This window comes from Purpureocillium takamizusanense, chromosome 2, assembly GCF_022605165.1.
Source record: "Purpureocillium takamizusanense chromosome 2, complete sequence".
In the NCBI taxonomy this organism is placed as follows: Eukaryota; Fungi; Ascomycota; class Sordariomycetes; order Hypocreales; family Ophiocordycipitaceae; genus Purpureocillium; species Purpureocillium takamizusanense.
Genome location: NC_063069.1, coordinates 1444132 through 1463099, shown reverse-complemented (window position 1 = coordinate 1463099; position 18968 = coordinate 1444132). Strand labels below are relative to the sequence as shown.

Here is an 18968-nt window from a genome sequence, read left to right as displayed (position 1 = left end):
TTGTGCGGGACAATATCAGTAGTAGGTAGTGGTAGTAGTAGCACTCATAGTGGCGGTAAGTAATAATAGCTGGCCCAGCAGCTGTGGCGATGCAGGCAGCTTCCCGCGGGGGGAATGGCGCAGGCAGGGGCGGGACCCGAAATGATGGCTGTGCCGGCCGCGGGCAGCCTAGCACGTGCTATTTTTGCACACAAAACATCTGCGGGGCGTGGCCTGGGCGCGGCGCTGTTGGCACGAACCTCCAAGAGAACAGTCTCCAAAGCGCGCACTACGTACCTACAGTAGGCATTGTACACTTCAGGGCTCTTGGCACCTGGTCGCGGCGCGGGGGAGGGGGGGAGGGGGTGATGGATGGAGGGGATGGGGGATAGTACACCCACTGTGTGTAGATTCCATGGTACCTGTGGCGCAGCGTGGCAGAAGCCCCAGCCTGTAACACTCAAACTGCGCGAAAGTAAAACCCGCCCTCATTTCCAAGGAGCGCTCACCTTGCCGTCGTCATGCAGCATCGCAGCGCGTCTTCGGTCCGGTGCGCCGCGCCGCGGCTTCCAAGCAAAGCAAGGGCAACGCTGCATGTACTTTACCTGTATACGGTGTACCTACCTTTTTTGTATCCTTGGATTGGCCTCTACCGCGAGCCGGTGATGCCTCCGACGTAGGTCCACTTTCAGCAACGCGGGCGGAAGCGCAATATCAGGTCGAGGTAGGGTACAGGTGAGCGCTACTCGTGATGCAGCGCAGCGGCAGCACTCGCCGGGCTCAAAGTTCGGTACCAGTCGGCAAGTACGTAATGAAGGATGGCGGGCAGCAGGAAGGTGGTGTCACCCTCCCGCAGCGACGCAATCGCAAAGGCAATCTTCAACGACACCTGCAGGCCCCTTGCGAGAGTAGCCAAGTCGCCGTGGCGCTTACCTGACCTTCAATTCTCCCTGGCTGACAAGACGATACGACGCGACAGGGCACACGACTCGCTAAAAAGAGGTGTTGTACTCCCTCCCCGTACCCCCGTCGTCGGGCACGCGACACCGAGGGTGGAGGGGTTTTTTTTCTCCCCTTTCCTTGTGGGCAAGACGCCGCACTGGAAACCGAAAAAACCGCTGGGATGGCCCTTCCGTCCCTCGGGACTTGGAATCGAGGTACTCTGCCGCGCCGTACCTACAGTACCGCCCAGGGCATTTGAACCGAAGTCCCGTCCGGGCTCCATCCGGAGCGCCACCGAGGAACCGTCGCAGAAGCATCTTATCGCCATCCCATGATTGGTCGCCGCCTCGAGGCTCTGCACTCACTGCATGCTGCACAGTACTTTATAATTCGCTTCCCTCAGAGGACGTACCATGGTACCTCCGCCATGCGACACCCATTGCCCACCGGCCCGTCACCCATCTTCGCAGCGTCTCGAGCGCGCGTGGCGGCCCTGCACACTTCCAGGCGAAGAATCCCTGGGGCCGCGCTGTGCATTTTTACGTATGGATTATTCCATAAGATGCTCCCCATCCCGGTTCTCTTTTCAGCGGCAGGCGCATTGTAAGCAAAAGCACTGCACGGCACTGTTCTGGAAGGGACGATGCTACGTACCTACGTACCTACGAAGGTACTACGACCTGTAGGATTACTATTCCCACGCCACCGACCCCTTATCGAAATCCTTATTCCTCACTGGTCGCGTGGCTCGCGCCCCCCCGAGATCGCTCGCCTGGCCGTCTCCGAGAAAATGGATGGGGGCTGTCACGGAGCATCGCGGGTCGTTTTCCAGTGACGAACCTACCTTACCCGGGCCCCCCGTTTTGTCGACTCTCGGAGGGGCGGCTTGTGAATATGTCGTCCGTCCCTTTTGCCCGGCCCGTCGGCCAGAAACATGTGTTTGCCCCCTTCTTTTTGGTTATGTCTGTTGCTTCTCTGTCTCGGCATGTGGTCTCCGCTTGACCGCTCCCTCTCGTTGCGAAAGGGGGGAAATTCGCGCAAACCTGATTCAAAACCGAGGGCAAGATCTGAGAGGTACGGAGGTTGGTGGTATTCTGCGAAAACAAAAAAAAAATTAATACCTCGTCCTGCCGCGTGAGGGTCATTGCCGTTAGGTACAAGTACGAGCGCTTTACCTCCAGGGACGTGTCGCCGTCACGGGCATCGCGGGGCACGCACAAGTAGCGGCGACCATACTCACCACTCCCTACCCTGCCCGCCTACCCTGCCTGATGAGCCGCAGGGAGGGCGGCTGGCCGGCGCGTATAACGTCTGTCCATGCCGACGGGCGCCCCTTGCTCTCCCGATCGTCGCCGCGTTCTCTCTCTCAGTGTCTTCTTTCGCATACCATCCTCCCCGCCTCGAGACGAAGAAGCTGGAGAAGGGCAGAGGCACCCATCCACCCCTCCCCCCCCCCGCAAAACGGGATATTTGACTGGGACCCGCGTTTGGACCCTGATACATGGTTCTTTGTACACACACAGAGAGAGAGAGAGAGAGAGAGTTGCGGCGAGGCTCGCGCGCTCCCACACATCATGTGTTACATACGCACACACACCCCGGGCGCGCGGCTGCTGCCCCCCTTCTGACGTTGGCTTTCCAGCGGCCGGGCCCCCCTAAAACTAACTAACCTGGTATCCGCACACACACACACGAACGCGCGCACGCACACACGCACCAAACCGGTGACGGCCATCAACTTACATTATTACAACACGAAATGACTACACACCCGCAAGGGGAAAAAGGTACGCGCGCGGTCTGACCCATTTCCATTACCCGCGACGTGATTGTCACGATTCGCGTCATTCGTGGGCCGAGGACGAAACAACCCCCCTCCTTTCTTCTCACGTGTGATGATAATCATGGCTCGATTGATTTGCTGCCTGTTATTTTTCCATCATGCTCACGAGTCGCTACTATTCTGGAGCGAGCAACCCCGGATTCGACTCCTGATAGGCACGCCCGTGCGCGACTTTTTCGTGGGCCTACCCCCCCGGCCACTCTTTCTTTCCATCCCCCCCTTTTGGGCTCCCCGGAATCGGTGCTCGTTTCCCCGGACCTGGGAAGAGGAAATCCAATCCAATCCTCTCTCTATTGTGTTCCGGGGGTAAAAGGGAGGGAGGGGCCAAAGGGGAACAAGGTGCGGTGCTGACGCTGATGCTGCTGATGCTGATGTAGGCGCGGGCACCCACTCCGATATGCATCTCGCTGCTGCATGACAAGCCCGGGGGTGTAAGTATCTGGTTACCGTCTCTTTACGGTCGAGGCCGCGTTTTGCCGCCCTGTCTCGGTCCGAACTCCGAACTACTCAACCGGCTTTTTGAACCAGCTCGCAAATGATGTGATGAATCGAGAGAGAAAGAAAAAATTCCCCAACAGAAAGGCTTAGTAGGGTTTGCCCGGGCAGATGGTTGCGTGTTGCGCCTGATTAGTAGTTCGCTATGCGCATTCTGCGCCTGGCACTGTAAGAATGAGTAATAATAGTACGTAGTGCGTGCTGTGATCGACCCGCACACCGACACCGGACATGCGTGGCCCCCCTGGCGTCTTCCGGTTGAGAATCTGGGGAAATTCTCGCCGACGATAGGAAGGAACTTGGCGATGCGACCCTGCATTGCCTTGCCCCTTGCGCCTTGCTTGCTGCGATCTCTTCATGCCATCTATTATTGGCGGCTGCTGTTGGTCGCAAAGGGCGACTCCAGCCGCGCGACACCCAGGCCCACGTGGGATATCGAAGTTACATGCGTAGCTGCCTTGCGCCTTGATTCCATCCGTCTCACCAAACGACATCTCAGCTAAGCTTCACGGCCTCAGTACCGAGTCTATAGGCACACCCCAGTACCAGCTCGCTGCGGCCATTGCTCCGATGCTCATCATGCTTGCCATGAGGAAATTGACATCGTTGTTGTCCAACAGGTCCCATCCGCTCTCGACGATCCGCGACGGCCGTTGGTCGCCGAAGCTGGACTTGCGGTGCTTGTTGCTGATGCTGTACCTGTCCTCGTCCTCGTCGTCATCCACGGCTGACGTGTTGAGCTTTTCCTTGGCCTTCCCGTCCGCCCTGGCCAGGGCGGCAGCCTTGGCCTCGGCGCGCGTGGACGACCCGCCGGCGATCGGGTTTGTAGACGCCGAGACCAGCACGCGCTCGCCTCCCTCTCCCTCCACAATCTTTCCAGATCGGACGTCCTTGACCGACCGCTGGAACAGCCCGCCGAGGAAGCTGTCCAGGACGCTCCCCAGGGCCCCCCAGAGGATGAGGAATCCCATGAATATTCGCCGCTGGTCCAGCGACCACGGCATACCGCCACCGAGAGCGGGCGCCGTTGCCGCCGTACAGGACGGCAGGAACACCATGGCCGCCGTCACGATGACCATGGAGCCGAATAGCCCGGCGGCTAACCCCATGAGGGTGACTCCGCCGTTCGTCCCGCGAGGCACCTTGCGCAGGTTCCACGACGTGATGAGTCGGGGCTCGCTCTTGGCCAGTATTCCCAGCTCGGAGCTGAACGTGTCGGCCGCGACGGCCGCGTAGTTGGCTATGATGCCAATGACGAGCAGGTCGCCGCCCCAGGAATAGCACATGGATCCCTTCGGATTCGGTGTATTAGAGTCGGCCAGGGCGGCGGCTCGGGCTCGGAGCTGGTAGGCGTGCAGCACGGTCAGGATGGAGGCCATGAGCGAGTTGGCAAACACTGTTTCAAGGCCCCGTCGGTCAGTGACGTGTCCGCGGTCCGGGGCGGCATCCCGTAGAGCAACCCACAATGCCGTCGTACGCACCTTGGACGTGAGTCCGGGGCCCCTCGCCTCCGGGCGTGCCTCGCGAGTGCATCGTCAGCGTGGCCTTGACATTCTCCTTGATCTAAAGCGGGAGCACGCGCGGCAGAGGCGCAAATCGTCAGCAGCCAACAACGGTAACAGCACGTGGGGCATTCGAGGTGCTCGCGGCGCGCGGCCGCACGAGCTTGCCGAAGCACTCACATGCGTGACCCTCGTCCCCGCGAGGAAGAAGACGCAGAGCAGGACGAAGGGGAGGTTCCAGGGGTGGTAGGCGTGCGCCACGGCCGTCAGGGTCGCGGCGACGAGGCCGGCCGGGGTAAGCGACTTCTTCTTCCAAGCTCGCAAAACGAGCGCCGCCGTGGCGGGGACGGCGACGATGGGCTTCATGATGGCGAACGGCGCAGCGACGATGGATGGGTGCGCATCCAAGGGAGCAACGACGCAGGGTTGACGGCTGACGTGGACGAAGCCTTTATGGGGGAGCTCCCGGAGCTGCTGACGTCAAAATGGCAGTCAGCTGTCTGTCGCACCGGAGGACGCGGGTCAGCGGCGCGCTTGGCCCAATCGCTAACAATTCAGGCGGCAGCTCCATAATAAGCCGCCAGAGGCTACAACTCCGCGGTGCCGCGAAAGTACGAACTACTTGACACCCATGGCGGGCTACCCTGCATCATAGAAATGATGGCGAGATGAACCGAACGGCTCCCGCTGTACTATGCTTTGGCAGGGTCTTTTTATTACTTTTCAAGTTTCTCTTCTGCGAGCTCCCTCCGAGTCTGTGAAGGCCGAATTGAGGACGCCTACGTCACGGAGGCTGTTTGCCAGGTTGGTGGCATCTACGTCAACTGCATGACAAGTCAAGAGCCTGGTGATATGTTCCTTGCCAACGATCTTGAACGCTGGGTACACCTCCCGAACGCACGTCAGCCCGATACCCTTCATGTGCTGGCCACTCATCACCGAGCATCAGAAAAGGTGTTCCTGTCAGACTTGTTTGTGTCATGATTATCAAAGCACAACCACAACGCCTCAAGCAGAAACCAATTCCGAGTCCGCAGGCGAACTCAAACTGCCCTTTGAAACTATCATTGAGGCGTTCAATCAAACAAAGTCACTGATGGATGAAAGAATTGTCGAATACGATCAGAGGAGATACGTGTCACATTGTTTGCCCATGCAAAGACAATTGTGCAGCATGCTCACTCTAGAAGCCATGTTTGAGACGCTTGGGGTTGCCTTACGGCTAGCCAAGCCAGGGCAAAAGTTCCCCCGGATATCACATCCCAGAGAGCATTCTCGTCTGGTGGAGCATCTTTACAATATGCCCGACAGGGAGTCACAGCTCGTCACTGTGAGCACTGAGTTCATTACGCGAACGGCCGTGCCATATCCCGCCAAGTCCAGCAAGGAAATCCTCGAGGATCTCCTCCAAGAATTCCCGGACCAAAACGCGGCAAACAAACTCACATTCTACATCGGGTCCAATTAAGAACAGGTACTGCAAGGCAAACCGGATGGAATCAAGCTGGTCTTCGGCACATCTGAGGGTGGCGAGCTTGTGTCCAGATTACGCAGCGAACATATGGCCCCTGAACCGGGTATTTTACAAGAAAATGGAAGACTTGTTGTCTCGCCTTGCTTCTGGGCTGCGCAATCATATCGACGGACCGCTCAACATTCTGGAGATGGGTGCCGGCACCGGTGGAACGATTCGATGGGTGGTTTCACTGCTGGCTAGCCTTGACCCGCCCGTCGAGTACACGTTCACGGACCTCGACTCGTCCTTTTGCGTGCTGACTCGAAAGAAGTTTGGAAGGTCCTACCCTTTCATGAAGTTCCCGAACGCACGACATCGAGAAAGCCCCCGATGCCGACTTGATTGGAACACAGCACATCGTAATCGCCAGCAATGCTGTGCACGCGACCAGGAATCTGTACGAGTCCGCCAGAAACATTCGGAAACCCCTGAGGCCTGATGGATTTCTCCTCATGGTCGAAATGACGACACCCATGTATTGGGTCGACATGATTTTCGGGCTGTTGGAGGGCTGGTGGTTGTTCGATGACGGCCGAACTCATGCCGTTGCCGACGAGAATAGGTGGGCTCGAGACCTTCAATCGGCCGCCTACGGACATGTCAACTGGACCGACGGCCAACGAGAAGAGAAAGGCCTTCAGAAGCTGATTATTGCAATGGCCTCGGGCCCGAGGTGCGAACCACCACAGCACATCCCCCGTGGCCCCGTTGGTCGCCCAGCTGACCTTGATAAACCACAAGCCGTCGTTGATAGTCATGTCCGACGCTATGTCGAAGGCTTCGCGGTAGGACTAGGGGAAGGCGCCATCTCGTGCCGTCGTCCCTCGACTGCCATGTCTTTCGTGGTCACGGGTGCCACTGGCTCACTCGGTGCGCGACCTCGTGTGTCGGGCGGACGTCAGGCGTGTCATATGCCTCAATAAGCCGAGCAAACTCGACACAAGGCAGCGGCAAGTAGATTCATTCGAGAGCAAGGGCATAGATTCTCCCCAAGATTGTTTGGAAAAGTTCCTGGTGTGGGAGACGGACTTGTCGAAACCTCGCTTGGGCCTTGCCGCGGTGGACTACGAGGCGCTGTTGGGCGAGACGACGCATATCATCCACAACGTGTGGCTCATGAACGCCAGATGGCCTGTCAAGCGGTTTGAGCCGCAGTTCCAGATCCTGAGAAACCTATTGGACGCCGGCTTGACTATGTCTAAGAGAGGCAGAGGAAAAGCCGGCTTCCTTTTCGTCTCCTTCATTGCTACCGTCGGACATTGGCCATTGCACATGAACAATCCCAACGTCCCCGAAGAACGAGTGACAATCGAGTATGTCTTGCCCACGGGATATGGCGATGTCAAGTACATCTGTGAGCTGATACTGGACCAGACGCTGCACCGACACCCCGAACGGTTCAATGCCATGACCGTGCGTACTGGCCAGGTAACCTGTTGGGTCCAGCAAGAGCGGCTACTGGAACGCAATGGAGCACCTTGCGTTCTTGATAAAGTCCTCGCAAACTCTCGGTGTCTTGCCGAGCCTTGGTGGTCTTGTCTCGTGGACGCTCGTCGACGTGGTTGCGGGCACAATCATCGAACTCATCACCTTCCCAGACTCCACGGCTTGTCGAGTGGTGGGAACGTCTAAAGGTTGGACAAAGTCAGCTCAACGACGCGCCGCGTATCCGGTGTATCACATTGACAATCCGATCCGCCAATTGTGGGAGGATGTCCTCCCAGTCGTCGCTGACGGCTCGGACATTCCTCGGCATACTGTCGTTCGCCTGGATGATTGGATACGGCAGGTGAAGAGCCATCCTCGAAAGGGAGTTACAGGGCCGGATGGTGACAATCCCGCGATTCTTCTCGCCGACTTCCTTGAGAGTAACCCTGCCGCATATCGTCCCGGGGGGGGGGGGGGGTTCCTGCTCGGGACTACCAAGGCGCGGGAACATTCAAGCACACTTGAAGCTTGTGGCGCCGTGAGCGAAAGTTTGATACGGCTGTTTGTGCAAAGCTGGAAAGAAAAGGGGTCCCTGAAGCACTAAACTCGTTGTGTTGTTTCCCTCTTGCTTGTGCCATATGGTGTGTGGGGGGCCAAAAGGACAAATGTGAAGAAACTCTACAAGGTACAGTGCTGAGCTGCATGAGACATGGCTGACTACCTTTGTTTGCGTACATCATCAAAAGCTGTCCCGTACAGTATACGTGACACAGACGTAGGGATCAAGGCGAGTTGGCTCGGCGCTTCAGGCTCGGCAGGCCATGCTCCGTGAGTGCCCAGCCAGTCTTGTGATCGACCTGTGCGGAAAAGCACGGGCAAGGCTTGCCTCGCTTATACTTGGTATGTCCTTTTACAAAGTATCCAAGCTCGCGTGCCTCACTGACCAACAGCACAGTACCTTAGTTGTGTATATACACTCTGCTCTGATGTTGCCATGCACCACGGCTGGCTCCCGGCACGGCAATATTGAATATCGCGACGCAAGTTGCCCATCCGAGCTAGTTCTTGACAGACCTGATAGGTTTCCTCTGCGTGTTGGCCTCCCCCGTGCATTCAACCCCTGCCCTGGTGCGTCTCTCGCGGTCTGTGCAAGAAGGCTCTCGGCCTGTCGTGCAACCAACGGCTTGCAAGGCATGGACAGTGACAAATGCTGTCGTAACACAACCAGACTGAGTTGATTGGTTAGGCCTGGGGATCTAATGTTATCAGCTTCCATACAGGGAAAAGCTATCACGAGGTGGCGGTTGGTCCGCATCAGCCCCAGGCAAACTCACGGCAGCTACTCTGTCACGTTACGCAAGTAGGGGGTCACAGCAAGCAGAACAACACAAAACACATGCCTTGGGCGCACAACCCCGCGCTCCGTTCAGTCGGTGGCCTTTCACTCTTCACCTCCTTGCCGTTGACGAGAAGAAGAAGAAGCCATCATGTGTACGTGGAGATGAACCTTTGATTGACGGGCTTTTTCTAACCCGACCATAGCAGACAAGCTGCCCACCGAGGCTGTCGTCGTCCACGATGGGGCGCTCGAAGGCGCATCCCCTGAGAAGCCTTCAGTGGCGGCGGCGGCCCTCGAGGTGGCGATCACGACCGCTGATTATGAAGGCAAGCCCACGGAGGAGGAGCTTGCCACACTTCGTCGAGTCCCCGGCAAGCTCCCCACGGTCGCATATCTTCTATGTGCCGTCGAATTCTGCGAGCGCGCTTCGTACTATGGTAGGATTTCCAGCCCCCGTCGCAGGGCTGGATGCATACTGATCATTGGTAGGCTGTGCTCTGATTTGGACCAACTATATCAACCGTCCGCTGCCAAAGGGTGGTAATGGGTACGGTGCCGTCCCCGAGGGTAGTCAAGCCACGCAGGGTGCATTGGGGATGGGCGAGCAAGTCGCGGTAAGGATCGACTCGAGTATCAGTGAGGCAGTCCCGGGTTGTGCTGATCGGACCGGACTGGACCGTTTAGAATGCGACCTCGCAGGCGTTCAATTTGATTGCTTACTGCTTCCCTCTTGTCGTGGGCTATCTGGCAGATGCCAAGTTCGGCAGGTTCCCCATGATCTTCTGGGGTATCATCATTTGTGGCATCGGACACATCCTGATCATCGCCGGAGGTTCGAAACAACTTATTGAGAACGACACAGCCAAGATACCATTCTTCCTGGGAGTCTTCATCTTGGCAATTGGCGCTGGTAAGTTGCATCCATCGTTGCTTTTGGCCGGGGGGGCCGTTGCGGCCACACCGAGATTCGCTCGTACCAGACGGAGCATCTTGTCAGCTTGGGTGTGTCGCGCGTCGATCTTTTCCCATCTTGTATTCTAACGCGGAAACTCTAGCCATGTTCAAGCCAAACGTGTCGCCGTTGCTACTCGATCAGATGCAAACACGCAGGCCCAACGTCATCACGTTGAAGTCTGGTGAGCGTGTTATTGAGGACCCCGAGCATGGTACCGAGCGCGTGATGCTATGGTTCTACTTGCTTATCAATATCGGGGCGTTCCTGTCCACTGCGACCTCGTACTCGGCCCGATATGTAGGATGGTGGCTGGCGTACCTGCTGCCTCTTCTCCTATACCTGCCTCTGCCGCTCTTGCTCTTATGGCTCAAGCCTCGGCTCGTTCTGCAAAAGCCCGGAGGGTCCGACTTGCCCAATGTCTTCCGCATCTTGGGCCACTGCTTGAGAGGAGGTGGCGTCTTTAGGATCGGCCGTCCTGGATGGTGGGACGCGGGCAAGCCGTCCGTGATTGCCGCCAGTGGACGACGGCCCGAAACACATTACAACGACCAGTTTGTAGAGGATGTCAAGCGCACCATGCAGGCCGCGGGCATGTTTGCCTTCTTCCCCGTTCAGTTCTGGAATGACAATGGGTATGGGCGACCTACTTTCTGTGCGTTCTTCGAGAACTAATCAAGGGGCACATATAGCATCGGGAGCTCGGCGAATTTTCTAACCACAATGCTTATGGGCAACGGCGTACCTAACGACGTTATCGGAAACTTCAACTCCCTTTCCATTATCGTCCTAGGTCCGGTTCTGAATGTGAGTATTTCAGTCTCGTAAACGCTTGCACCTCATAAGTGTCTCGAATCTCCATCATGCGGCTGTACTTGGCACAAAACCACGCTTGCTTGTACCCGCTCCGAGGAGAAAATGATGCCAATTCCATATTTTGAACATGTCCTGACTTGGGATCTAGTATGGCCTTTATCCCCTTCTACGGAGGCAAAGGATTCGCTACGGTCCCGTGGCTAGACTTACGACTGGCTTCTTCATCAGCACCATAGCGGGCCTGGGTTATTGCATCTTGTGCTACAGAGCGTATGAAACCAACCCTTGTGGCTGGTATGGATCTTCGGACCCTGAGTGCGTCGACAATGGGCTTGTTTCGCCCATTTCGCTTTGGTGGGCGGCCATCCCATTCGCCTTGGGAGGCTTTTCGGAGCTCTTCCTCAATGTCCCTGGTATGCCATCATCTCCGTAAGACTTTTTCCCCCGCCATTTGGAGCACTAACAGCCGGCAGCACTTGGCATTGCCTACTCCCGCGCGCCACCAAATATGAGAGGGATTCTTTCCGCCACGCAGCTCTTCTTCTCCTCCGGCGTGGCCTATGTCGTGAACTTGGCCGCCTCGGCCGTGATTGCCGATCCGCACTTGGTGTGGGACTTTGCAGTGCCGACCATTCTTGGTGCGGTGGTGACAGTTTTCTTCGTACGTTTGCCCCCTTTCCACCGTCACAAATGTTTTCGACCGTGAAACGTGGCAGCTTACTTTGTGCCTGTGCTGTATTAGTACTTCTACTTTCGTCACATTGACAAAGAAGAATACCTCCTCTCTTCGGCCGAGGAAGCAACTGATTCGCAGGAGGATGGCTCCAAAGATGTGAATGTGGACAGCCATGCCGTCCCGGTCAAAAGTGTGGCATGATGCCGTCGGGTTTTGCCTATGCTCGCACGTCTCATCACAAAAGGCAAGATATCGGTCCCTTTGGCAAGTTCACCCATCGTTTGCTCGTCAGGTGTAAGCGTGAACGAGGCTATATGTGAGTGCGCAGGAAGACACGAGGCAGGGAGAAGGCACACCGGGTCTTTAACACACGCCGCAAATTGTTGTATGCCGACTTCTGCAAGCGTGTCCGCAGCTATTGATACCTATACGCTAGTAAATTACGTCGGACCTGAAGCCGTTTGACAACCTGTTTCATGTATGTCGAACGCAGGAGATGTCTTTTGAATGTTGGGCTGTTTGTGTGTTCTCCCAACTCCTCGCGAATTCGATGAGGCGCGCCGCATCCAAGGGCACACGCCGAAAAGAAACGCTATATTTCTGGCGGGCACATCAGATGGAGTTGAATCATGAGGTAGGAATCGGGTACACTCGTAGAATCTTGAATCGTGGCGTGGTTTAAGATGTCTATATACGAAGTACGTACAGTATGTACAGTGTCGATAGAAGAACGCACTGTATCAATCGATAAGCTGCGGGTCCGACATTTTTCTTCTCCAGCATCAACATGGTTTATCGTCTGTCCCAACCTTGACAACTGATTTGCGTGTCGACGCTCTAACACAAATCGCCTGCCGCGCCCGGCACCGACTTCCTAACCATGCCATCCACGAACCCGGTGAGCGATCAATTCGCCATTCTTCCCATTCGCATGCCCGCCGTTCCCTCCTTCCCAACCACGGCAGTGCACGAGATCAGGATACGACGAAACTCCCCCAACGTCCCCACGCCGGACGACTCCCGCAGCCTTTTTCTCAAGAATGTGCCTGCCGACAGCACAGAGGCCCACTTCAGAGCCGTCTTCACCGCTCTTGTCGGCGCAGGCAGGTTCGAGACGATCAAATTCGACGACGAGACGACTACGGCCCTTGCAGTCGACCCAGCGCACGCCGTCAATGTAACGGTTTTGGCGCGAAAGCGGAAGAGGGCAGACTTGGAAGCGGAGGAATTGGCTCGCGAGGAGGAGGCGGCGCGGCTCCCTGAAATCTGGACCCGCCGGTTACATCGAAGCAGCGGCACCGCCGTCGCGCTGCTTGCCGACGAGAAGAGCGTGCAGCTCGTTCTCAAGGCCATCGCCAAGCTCCAGAAGACGAAGAAATACCCTGTCTGGGGCGACAACGTTGGAGACGACGTGCCTCCGCTGGGGCCTGCGTGGGTATCGTCTCACCTGCAGCTATGTCGCGTCGACAAGGCGGTCACGCAAAAGGCAGTGCACGCATTCTTCAACGCATTCAACCGCAAGGAGAAGGAGGCCGCCGAAATGGCCAAGAGGCTACGCAACGAACCGGATGAGGATGGCTTTGTCACTGTGACGCGCGGCGGCCGCACTGCGCCGGCGAGCAGAACGGAGGCCGAGGAGGCTAAGCAGAAGATGGTCGACAAGCAGCAGAAGAAGAAGGCCGAGATGAAGGACTTTTACAGGTTCCAGCTGCGGGAGAGGAGGAAGCAGGAGCAGGCTGCTCTGATACGAAGATTCGAGGATGACAAGAGGAAAGTCAATGCCATGAAGGAGAAGAGGGGCAAGTTTAAGCCCGAGACGTGAGGGCATAACTCTCGGCCGCTACGCAACGGTACGTTTCGAACCACCTGTTCATTACTCTCCCGCCGATCATGATGACGCTGCGGGGCCATCAGAGGCGCCAGAGATGGCTCAGGGCCCCTGGGCTGTCGCTTCTGGGCGATGCTGCAAACCACCGCGTTACCAAATCTTCTCAAACTTGTCTGAGAGGCTGCCTTCTCCCCGCCTGTACTTGATTCACTGCGAGCCATGATGGCTAACGTTGGTTTGAAGGCCAGAGACCTGCCATTCCAGGCCCAATTCAACCACGACACTGCCTCTTAAGACGTTGCCATGCCTGCTGTCCTCGCCGAGGCGCACAGGAACCCCACGACGACATCAAAGACACTACAGTGGGACCGCGAGGCCCTGCTTCACGGCGCTGGTTACGTGATCGAGAACGGCACATCCGGCAAGGGAACACTTGGCACGAGGTAGCATTCTACCAGCAATCCCATCAGGACATAGACGGCGAATGCATATACAATGATACCCAAGGCTTTCAAACTTTAGTTTCAATGGATCGCACACTGCGTGCCTGGACATAGGCCGGCTGTTGTTCACGTTTGCCGATTGCTGCTGTTCGCCACCAGACCGTAGGCCTTGATATATCGGGGCTCACGAAGTCCAGTCATCATCAAGTGAATCTGATTCAGACAGTATTTTCACTTGACCAGCATGTATACCGACCCAACGGTGCCTTCCGTGTCCTCAAAATAGCGGAACACGCCAGACTCGCCTTCCTTTTCCTTCTCAGTCAACATCTTGCCGCCAGCAGCCTCAATGAGCTTGGCCGACTCATCCACGTCTTCGACAAACCAGTGGAGGCAGACGCCGCCCTTGCCACCGCGAAACGCGCCAGTCGAGTCGGGGGCCTTGAGGATACCTCCAGTGATGCTCAGCCCATTCTTGGTCAGGTCGAAGAGGCGAATATGATCGGGAGACATGGCGGCGGGCTGCTCCTTGAACGGCAGGTTGAACACCTTCTTGTAGAACTCGGAGGCTGGGCAGCATGTCGTCAGCTACGAGTCTCTCTTCAGCTCCAACTAAGTCGTCATCTTTTGTGGCGACGGCTCCTCCACCGCCACACGGCTTATTTTACGGTCGCCAGCTACCAACGCAGGCTGACTTACCTCGCGGGACATCAGTAGCGGGGATGGCGAGCCATGTCGGCGTGCCAAAGGCAGGTGGCTTCCAGTCGGTCATGCTTCTTGCGTTTACTGCCTGGATCGTGGAAGTGAGCCTGTGCCGGGTCGATTGTGTAGAGGGCGATCATGACGAGACGAGCCACCCAGCGCGCGCTTCCTCTTTTATACCCTTCATCGATGGCCATGACCACCATGGGGTGGAAAGCTGAAGCTGGTTGAAACGCTGGGGTGCGATTTCACGTTCACGACGCGACGCCACGACCGTGAACATTTCGCTGTGGACTGCCCGCATCGAATTCATTGCGATTGCGCAGCATCGCGTGGATCTGCAGCCACCCTGGAGCCCTGGGGGTTCTATCGAGCACGAGCTGAGGAGCTGAGGTCATGGGCGCCGCCAAAAGTCAACTTGGGGGGGATTATTTCGGATCAACTTGGCCGTTGCTGACACTTGCATTTGGGCCGTTTGAGCTCCAACTGCATCCCTCGATTGGCTTCCCGCTGGAGCCACGTGCATTACCAACATCATTGCTCCCTCTGCTTCAGTTGCTCCACATGAAGGCGATCGGGTAGGGTATGACATAGAACACCGCTTCTACGCACGATGGATGCGGACGAGATTCAAACACCTCGTCTGTTGCTCAAGCAGCTCCACACCAACGATGAGGGGAGTCAAGATCTGGACTGGTACCATCGGCTTTGGAGCAACGAACTGGCCACGCAATGGAGGTGAGACAGCCCATGCAAGTCCGCCGACATATCAATCGCCTTTTTGTGGCTCACAAAGCCTAGTTATCGCGGGGCATGCAAGACCAAGGCAGACAGCCAGCAATGGATGGCGGGGGTCCTCTCGCGCAATGCTACAGGCAACAAGGTCAAAACAGCCTTTGCCGTGCTACCCAGGACGACGGAACTGCAGTCCACCGCCCCTGAAGCAGTAATGGGTATCGTGACGCTCCTCTCGTCAACCTTTCGCCTGCCGTCCGAGCCCGCGGCCGACCCTGAAGACGACGGGAGCGTGGTCGAGCTGGGCTATCTGTTCCACCCAGACTCCTGGGGCCACGGATACGCCACTGAAAGCCTGCGCGGGTTCCTCGACGCATATGTCCGGCAGCGCACGGCTCGGAGGGGCTCGACGGCCAGGCCTTTCGAGATCAGGGCCAGCGCGCACAGCGACAACGGCGCGAGCATCCGCGTACTGGAGAAGCTGGGCTTTGAGGAGCTGGGTCGCTTCGAGCACGAGGGGCGGCTACCCCTGAGGAAAGAGTCTTCAAAGGACGTGGTGGTGCACCTGCGCCTGCGGAAATGAGGTAACCCTGGGCCTGGGCTGGACCTGTGGCGCGTCGTGAACAGCTCGTGAACAGCTTCCCATGGCAACAGCCCCTTCACCCTTGGCCGTTCAGCGTTGCGAGTAGGTTCTATCAACTGTTAGTGATTCACTGCAATTCTGGCATGATGCCCGCTTGACTATAAATTGTGTACGACGCGTTGCTGCCTGTTGCTTCAATTGTTTTCTCCCTCCTTCTTCACGCCGAGAAGCCATCGCCACGCTCCGCCGCTTGATCGCTCCTTCACCTCAAGTTGCCACACACACAACTCCTCAGCGTTTCTCATCAACTTGACTTTGATCCGTTATTCAATCACAGACGACAGAAACCAAATCTTCAATACTGCAGCGATCGATCCGTCGCGGCCGTGATTCTCCATCATGCTCGAGATCGTGACGTGCTGCTGCTGTGGCGCGGGAATCAAGGATGAAGACGAAGCACCACTCGCCCCGTGGATGACACTATACCGGGCCGGTACTATTAGGACCCACAACCTATCGCTTCCTGGACGCAACTGACCGGTTCCTTTTTCATTCAGTCTACGTCGAGGATGGCCGGACTGCTCCCGCGCGCCTCTCGGGCGTCAGCCTGCGCAGGGACGAACGCCAGGATCCCCCATTCGACTGCGTCGTCCTCGATGACGATGAGTCCATCTTGGATGAGCCCACGCCCTCGACCGAGCTCATCCGTCTCATGCGCAAGGGCTTCAATGATCCGCCCGTCCCCCCCGCAGACAGCGTCGAGGAGGGCCGCTGGGGCTTTCCGTTTCACTCCTCTTGCTGGGATATCATGGCCAGCGTTGTTGACGGCCTGGACACGTCGAGTCGGGGCCTCCAAGCCCTTTTCAACGTCCTGCGCTCGTTCCCGTGCCCTCAGGGCGTCATGTACTGGGGACACAGCTATCTGGGCCTGTACCAAATCACAGCCGACACCGAGTTCCTCAGCACAGAAGACGCCCTCGTCATCGACAACGACTACCCCTTTGAGCTAGAGGAATCCTCACCTGAAGAAGTTGAAGCCTGGGACCCCTTGGAGGAAGACCATTTGGCTGGCAAGATCATACAGTGGAAGGAGGAATTTGTGCCATCGCGCCAGCCTTCCCCGAACCCGTTTCTCACCGACGACGTCTCGGGCGGCGGCAGGCTCTCGCAGCTGCCGTACGAGGTCATCACCGAAATCTTTGCACATCTCCGGAGCTGCGACGTCTACAACCTACGCCTCGCATCCCGGCGCATCGCTCTCATGCCCCTCGCCGACACCTTTTTCCACTCACGCTTCCGAGTCGGACACGAGTTTGCACACGTCTGGGAGGCGCACGACGTCGAGGACGAATATCGTGGCAAGTGGCGCATGATTTACATGAACTACAGAGCCATGTACCACCACCCTGCCCTCGTCAACCGCAAGCGCGTGTATAAGCTCGCCGTCGCCATCACCACGCTGGTCGACCAGGTGTTCGGCGTCCCGTGCGATGGGACACCCATACCCGAGCCGGAACCAGGCTCGGACGAGGTCACGACGGACAACAACGGGGCCAAGGGCGAGGCGTCCACGTCCAAGTGGATCGAAGATCAGAAGCAGCCGTTCCTGATTCATACCAGCGGGTTCGTCTTCCGCCGCATACACCTCCCGGATGTCGACAAGATTCGCTCCGTGGCGGTCTGCACGGTCAGTATCTTCGGCGAGAAGTTCGTGTCTGGACTACAGTTTGAGAGCATCATGGGCCAGAGGCAGAACATGGGCTACGTCTCCGAGTCCACCCTCCAAACCCTTACCTGGCCTGAGTGTGACGACCACCCCGACGGCTTCGAACTGTACGGATTCCACCTGGCCATCGACAATGAGGGCGTGCGAGGCATCGCCGCGGTAACTTTCGAGCAAGAGCTGTCGGCGTGGATTAGCGATCGCGCCGACATACCCAAGAGACGCCTGGTCATCGGACGAAGCCCTCCCACGGTTTCCAAGTGGCCGACGAGGCTTTCGCAAATTTCGGCCGGATTCGATGTACTACTACCCGTGCCCCCAAATAAGGCATTGCTACATACATTATTTTCTAACTACCATCTACTAGGGTCTGAGGCTTCTGTCCATGTCGCTACGCAGCCTGCACTGCCCCGCGCCGGACCAGGACGAGGAAGGCCTGGACCAGCGCGACTCAGTCAGCTGGATCCCGGACGTGCCCCCGATGGGCCTCATCTACGGGCTCTTCACTACATTGAGTGGCACGTCTGCTATGAGGTTCTCGACGTCGAGGCCGTGCTTCGTGGGCTTCTTCGGAGGGCCCGAGGCCGTCCTCCCCGACGACGACAAGCTCACCATCACGGTGCACATCAACGCCGAGAGACGCATCGTCGGGATCCAGACGCACTTACTCCTCGGCGACCACACGAATGTGATTGGGCAGGAGGCGGAAACGCACAACAGTTTCCAGATCGACTTTTCCGACGGCGAACGCCTCACAAACATAATACACCGGCGCCACCGATATGGCCCAGACGAAATCACCGTACGAATAAATACACATACACCCCCGGCTACCGATCACAATACACCCCGGGGGAACTCGAAAACAACTAACGCATTCGATTTCAAGATTTACACGAGCAAACGGCGCGTCGGACGGCTGTCGGCCCCGCTGGCGTCGTCCTTCGGGCCGCGACCCAAGACTCCTGCTTTGTCGTTTATACACGACGCCGTGGGCATACACGGCTTCATGGTGCGTTGCCCTCGCGCTACTGCGGCTGCCGCGATCCCCAGAAGATATTTTCCCCCGGCTTGTCACTAACACCCACTCGAGGAAAACGGCCTGCTTGAGGGAATTGGCCTGGTGTACCGTCCGAGGGAAGAGTCGGAAGAGTCGGAAGAGGAGGAGGAGGAGGAGGAGGAGGACGACGACGACGATGAGTCGTCAGATGATAACAGTTGAACTGCACCGTGAACATCGAGAGTGCCTTGGAGACACGGGAGTCGGGAGTAAAAGGCAGGTCAGGAAGACCTTTGGGAGCCACGCAAGGCACGACACAACATTTGTGGAAGTTTGTGGGATACAAAAAAACTGAGGCACGTCTTGTGGTAACCGCGGGGTGTTGGCGGATACAGAGATGCGCGAAAGACGTCTGGTCTCGGGATGACGGTCGCACACTGACGAGGGAGAGGTAATCATAATGATA

General features: G+C 57.3%; 8 protein-coding genes across 8 annotated transcripts; 6 read left to right on the top strand and 2 right to left on the bottom strand.

Annotated features, from left to right (window-relative positions):
• Positions 1 to 2762: 2762 nt before the first annotated feature.
• On the bottom strand, positions 2763 to 5236 carry JDV02_002260 (uncharacterized protein). The gene is made up of 3 exons (XM_047983265.1): positions 4942 to 5236; positions 4741 to 4822; positions 2763 to 4655 (listed from the first exon to the last, which is right to left on the bottom strand). The coding sequence occupies exons 1-3, from the start codon at positions 5125 to 5127 to the stop codon at positions 3766 to 3768; spliced, it is 1158 nt and encodes a 385-aa protein (XP_047839235.1). The 5' UTR covers positions 5128 to 5236; the 3' UTR covers positions 2763 to 3765.
• An 825-nt stretch (positions 5237 to 6061) lies between these two features.
• On the top strand, positions 6062 to 6229 carry JDV02_002259 (uncharacterized protein; the record flags this gene model as incomplete). Its single annotated transcript, XM_047983264.1, has 1 exon — positions 6062 to 6229. One exon carries the CDS (start codon positions 6062 to 6064, stop codon positions 6227 to 6229), a length of 168 nt encoding a protein of 55 aa, XP_047839234.1.
• Positions 6230 to 6353: 124 nt separating this feature from the next.
• Positions 6354 to 7688, top strand: JDV02_002258 (uncharacterized protein; the record flags this gene model as incomplete). Its single annotated transcript, XM_047983263.1, has 4 exons — positions 6354 to 6556; positions 6669 to 6950; positions 7222 to 7590; positions 7652 to 7688. The coding sequence occupies 4 exons, from the start codon at positions 6354 to 6356 to the stop codon at positions 7686 to 7688; spliced, it is 891 nt and encodes a 296-aa protein (XP_047839233.1).
• A 1504-nt stretch (positions 7689 to 9192) lies between these two features.
• PTR2_1 (peptide transporter ptr2) lies at positions 9193 to 11689 on the top strand (the record flags this gene model as incomplete). Its single annotated transcript, XM_047983262.1, has 9 exons — positions 9193 to 9196; positions 9251 to 9481; positions 9534 to 9658; positions 9729 to 9954; positions 10100 to 10631; positions 10689 to 10803; positions 10961 to 11225; positions 11286 to 11473; positions 11555 to 11689. 9 exons carry the CDS (start codon positions 9193 to 9195, stop codon positions 11687 to 11689), a joined length of 1821 nt encoding a protein of 606 aa, XP_047839232.1.
• Positions 11690 to 12368: 679 nt separating this feature from the next.
• On the top strand, positions 12369 to 13310 carry JDV02_002256 (uncharacterized protein; the record flags this gene model as incomplete). Its single annotated transcript, XM_047983261.1, has 1 exon — positions 12369 to 13310. One exon carries the CDS (start codon positions 12369 to 12371, stop codon positions 13308 to 13310), a length of 942 nt encoding a protein of 313 aa, XP_047839231.1.
• Positions 13311 to 13848: 538 nt separating this feature from the next.
• On the bottom strand, positions 13849 to 14814 carry JDV02_002255 (uncharacterized protein). Its single transcript, XM_047983260.1, has 2 exons — positions 14459 to 14814; positions 13849 to 14328 (listed from the first exon to the last, which is right to left on the bottom strand). Exons 1-2 carry the CDS (start codon positions 14529 to 14531, stop codon positions 13991 to 13993), a joined length of 411 nt encoding a protein of 136 aa, XP_047839230.1. The 5' UTR covers positions 14532 to 14814; the 3' UTR covers positions 13849 to 13990.
• A 260-nt stretch (positions 14815 to 15074) lies between these two features.
• Positions 15075 to 15779, top strand: JDV02_002254 (uncharacterized protein; the record flags this gene model as incomplete). Its single annotated transcript, XM_047983259.1, has 2 exons — positions 15075 to 15199; positions 15263 to 15779. 2 exons carry the CDS (start codon positions 15075 to 15077, stop codon positions 15777 to 15779), a joined length of 642 nt encoding a protein of 213 aa, XP_047839229.1.
• A 399-nt stretch (positions 15780 to 16178) lies between these two features.
• On the top strand, positions 16179 to 18949 carry JDV02_002253 (uncharacterized protein; the record flags this gene model as incomplete). Its single annotated transcript, XM_047983258.1, has 5 exons — positions 16179 to 16272; positions 16337 to 17802; positions 17870 to 18304; positions 18392 to 18514; positions 18596 to 18949. 5 exons carry the CDS (start codon positions 16179 to 16181, stop codon positions 18722 to 18724), a joined length of 2247 nt encoding a protein of 748 aa, XP_047839228.1. The 3' UTR covers positions 18725 to 18949.
• Between the last annotated feature and the right edge of the window lie 19 nt (positions 18950 to 18968).